Source organism: Gadus morhua, chromosome 22, assembly GCF_902167405.1.
Source record: "Gadus morhua chromosome 22, gadMor3.0, whole genome shotgun sequence".
In the NCBI taxonomy this organism is placed as follows: domain Eukaryota; kingdom Metazoa; phylum Chordata; class Actinopteri; order Gadiformes; family Gadidae; genus Gadus; species Gadus morhua.
Genome location: NC_044069.1, coordinates 20,443,987 through 20,447,865, shown reverse-complemented (window position 1 = coordinate 20,447,865; position 3,879 = coordinate 20,443,987). Strand labels below are relative to the sequence as shown.

Below are 3,879 nucleotides of genomic sequence, written 5' to 3'. Positions count from 1 at the left end.
GATCGAGGACGCTGACTGTCCCTGAGAGAAACTACCACCTCCACTCGGGAAAGTTGGAGTTCCTAGCCATGAAGTGGGCCATATGTGAGAGGTTTAGAGACTACCTCTATTATTCACCACCATTCACAGTCTTTACAGACAACAATCCACTCACGTATGTGCTCACTACAGCTAAGCTTAATGCAACTACTCATAGGTGGATAGCTGAACTAGCTGACTTCCAGTTCACTATTAAGTACCGCCCAGGCAAAGCTAATAGGGATGCTGATGGACTGTCGCGCATGCCCTTAGACATGGAGCAGTACATGCTAACATGCACACAAGCTGTGTTGCCTGAAGTTATGAACAGTATGACCCAGGCTGTAGCTATTCAGTCACAAGAGAGTGAGCCCTGGCTTTGTCCAGTGACCATATCGACAGCTATCGCTGAAGACGATGAGGGTTTGACATCAGTGGGGGAAATCTCTAAAACAGAGTTGAGAGAGGCACAAAAAGAAGATCCAGTGATTGGGCCGGTGTTAAAATACATGGCATCAAAACAGTGGCCAAAGTGTGGAAAACAACCTCAAAGTAACAAAGTAGCTGGACTGGCAAGACAAAAACATAAACTGCACCTTAGTGATGATGGACTGCTGTACAGGGAAACAACAAACAGACTACAGCTCCTCCTGCCTCAAAAGTACCATCGGCTGGTTTACAAAGAACTCCATGAAGATATGGGACATCTTGGAGTGGAGAGGGTGGTGAATCTCATCAGAGAACGCTTTTATTGGCCGCATATGCAGAAAGATGTTGAGCATTACATCACACAGGTGTGTAGCTGTCTGAAAAATAAGCGTCCAAACAAACCAACCAGAGCGCCTCTCACCAACATCATCACCACGTATCCTTTTGAGTTGGTATCAATTGACTTCTTACATCTGGAGAAATGTAAGGGAGGATATGAATATATCCTTGTTGTGATGGATCATTTCACGCGGTTCGCCCAGGCTTACCCCTGCCGCAACAAAGCTGCCAAAACAGCCGCAGAAAAGATATTTGGGGATTTTGCACTGAGGTTTGGGTTCCCTGCACGCCTTCATCACGACCAGGGTAAGGAATTTCAAAATAAGCTGTTTGCTAAACTACAAGAATACAGTGGGGTTAAGGGGTCCAGAACCACACCATATCACCCACAGGGGAACGGCCAGGTTGAAAGATTCAACAGGACACTTTTGGCCATGCTCAGAAACTTACCAGAGACTGCCAAAGCAGATTGGAAAGCGTCACTTGCAAAATTGGTTCATGCATTTAACTGTACTCGCAGTGAGGCCACGGGCTATGCACCTTATTTCCTCTTATTCGGTCGTAACCCTAGACTTCCTATTGACCTTATGTTTGGCATTACACCAAAAGATCAAGGTTCATCGCACAGCGACTACGCTGAGAAATGGAGGGCAAGAATGACTGAAGCTTACAAGCTGGCTTCCAACTCGGCAAACAAAGAGGCATTGAGAGGTAAAGTCCTCTATGACAGAAAAGTTCATGGTGCAGAGTTGTCTTTTGGATGCAGGGTGCTGGTTCGAAATCTGACTGAAAGAGGTGGTCCGGGAAAGTTGAGATCATTCTGGGAAGATAAAGTGTATGTTGTGACACAAAAGAAACATCCAGACAGTCCGGTATATGAGCTCAAACCAGAGAACGGCAAGGGACGTTGTAGGATCCTGCACAGGAATCTTCTGCTGCCATGCGACTTTCTCCCTGTGGAAAAAGTGGACTTACCTCTGGAACCTGTAAAAAGGAAAAAGAGACACAACAAGAGCAAACACAAAGAGCAAGAACAGAGCTCAGAGGATGAAAATGAGGATGGATGGACATCCATTATTGGACTACGACAAAGAGCCAGTGGACATGGTGAAGATCATCTGAATGTGGAAGCACCAGAGTTTTATCCAAGCAACGGAGAAGCAGCAGAGATGGAACACAATGAAGACAATGGAATAAGACGAGACCTGGCATCAGATGGAGAAGAAATCAGGGCATCAGAGCAGGACACTGAGGTATCTGACACTCAGAGTGAAGAGGGGTCTCCTGAATCTGCACCCAGTGATGAGGAGGAAGATCCTGCTGATCCTCCTGCCATGGAGAATAAGTATCCTTTGAGAACAAGAAAACCAAAAATGATATTTACATATCATAAGTTAGGGCAGCCTACCATGTCACATGATTAAGTGCAAAGATAATACATAAGGATAGATTGAGCATGTGTTATGAATAATTTGCTGTTGTGTTCAGAGTAAAAGCAAAATATTTATAATCAGTTAACAGTAAAGTTATACTTGAGCAATGTGGAATTACAGTTGTTAATGTTAAACAAGTAATGACTACTAATTTGTTGGTTAAAAAGTGTATGACACTAAGACAGACTTAATCAAAGAAAGTGTACCACATGTTGGCTTAGATAGGAGGTTATTCCTGTGTAAAGTACCTTACTCTCAGGGAAGATGCAGATATCCTCGCTTATAGCGAAGTGGCAGTGGGCTGTTATCGTGCACAAATACACCTGCTGCAGACATATGGCATTAACAGGAGATATATGTCATATTTGGGACTGTGGACAGTCATGCATCTTTATGGACACATATGTACTCTGACTCCTTGGAAATAACTTTCTTACATGCCATGCATAGATGTCACATGTGGACTATTGAAATCATAATGTGGTTTGGTAATAGAATGTCAGGGACGACATCACTTTTTGGAGGGGAGAATGTGAGAATAGCGTGTTAGATAAGTACACCCCCCCCATTTCGCCATAATTAGTTGAACAGTCATTCTTCTTGTTTTTGTTTCATTTTGTAAACATTGTGCTCCATTTACCTTTACACAGGCATAGAATGTAATACATGTAGTACTTAATTTCCGCCACAGGGTGGCGGTGATCTATTGGTGCACTCTGTCCCGTGAAAGCTACACATTTTGTAGAGCAGTGTTGAAACATGGCGGACAGAACGTGTCTTAACCAAATGTGTACTTTGCCTGTGTATGTTTACAGGTGAGCAAACAATATAAGAGACATGAATATACATAAGATGAGCTGGGCAAGGGTTAGAGATGTGGGGAAGAGTTGGCAAGTTAACTTAGTCGTGAATGTTGTATTAAAAGGTTGTAACGCCGTAATAAGCAACTTCTGCTAGCAGCTAAGCTAATCTTCTTGCGTCGCCATTAGGGTCCGGTCGCGGTACATTTATGTAGATGGTGTTTGTTTACTTTGTATGCCAAGGTTAAGAACTGGGAATAATATCAGGAGCCACAATGTGCTTTTATTTTGTGTATTTCCATTGCCCATTACTATGTCTATTAATATGTATTTTTGCGAATTGTGTAATACTTAGATTAGGATGTAAACAGACCAAGCTACACATTTTGTAGAGCAGTGTTGAAACATGGCGGACAGAACGTGTCTTAACCAAATGTGTACTTTGCCTGTGTATGTTTACAGAACTCATTAAAGGAACTACTCTTCAAGTCACGCTTGAGTTTATTTTCAAGTGTGCAACACTTACATTACATCTGCCACATGCCAACACAAAACTGGGGAAGACAGCCTTCTGTTTTAAGGCACCCTTCATTTGGAATGAGGTCCAAAAATCACTAAGGTTGTGCTCATTTATTTCACTTAGGGAATTCACAAGTCTTATCATATGTACACCTGCCTTCTCCTGCAATGATTGTTACTCTTGACCCAACCATTGTATTTTACTGTATTTATTTTATATGCATATTAATTTTATATTTATTTTCTTTTTTCTTTCCAATGTATTAACTCCTGTTTTACCCTCGGCACCATTGAAAATGAGGATCTTAATCCTCAATGTGTCTTCCGAGGCATAAATAAAT

General features: G+C 42.3%; 1 protein-coding gene across 1 annotated transcript; it reads left to right on the top strand.

The window, feature by feature from the left end:
• Positions 1 to 1,053: 1,053 nt before the first annotated feature.
• On the top strand, positions 1,054 to 3,521 carry LOC115536148 (uncharacterized). Its single transcript, XM_030347836.1, has 2 exons — positions 1,054 to 3,034; positions 3,482 to 3,521. The coding sequence occupies exon 1, from the start codon at positions 1,221 to 1,223 to the stop codon at positions 2,208 to 2,210; it is 990 nt and encodes a 329-aa protein (XP_030203696.1). The 5' UTR covers positions 1,054 to 1,220; the 3' UTR covers positions 2,211 to 3,034; positions 3,482 to 3,521.
• The last annotated feature ends 358 nt before the right edge of the window (positions 3,522 to 3,879 follow it).

Bases quoted from the DNA above. Each gene is read 5' to 3' on its own strand.
- LOC115536148 (XM_030347836.1), top strand. From the start codon at position 1,221: ATGCTCAGAAACTTACCAGAGACTGCCAAAGCAGATTGGAAAGCGTCA.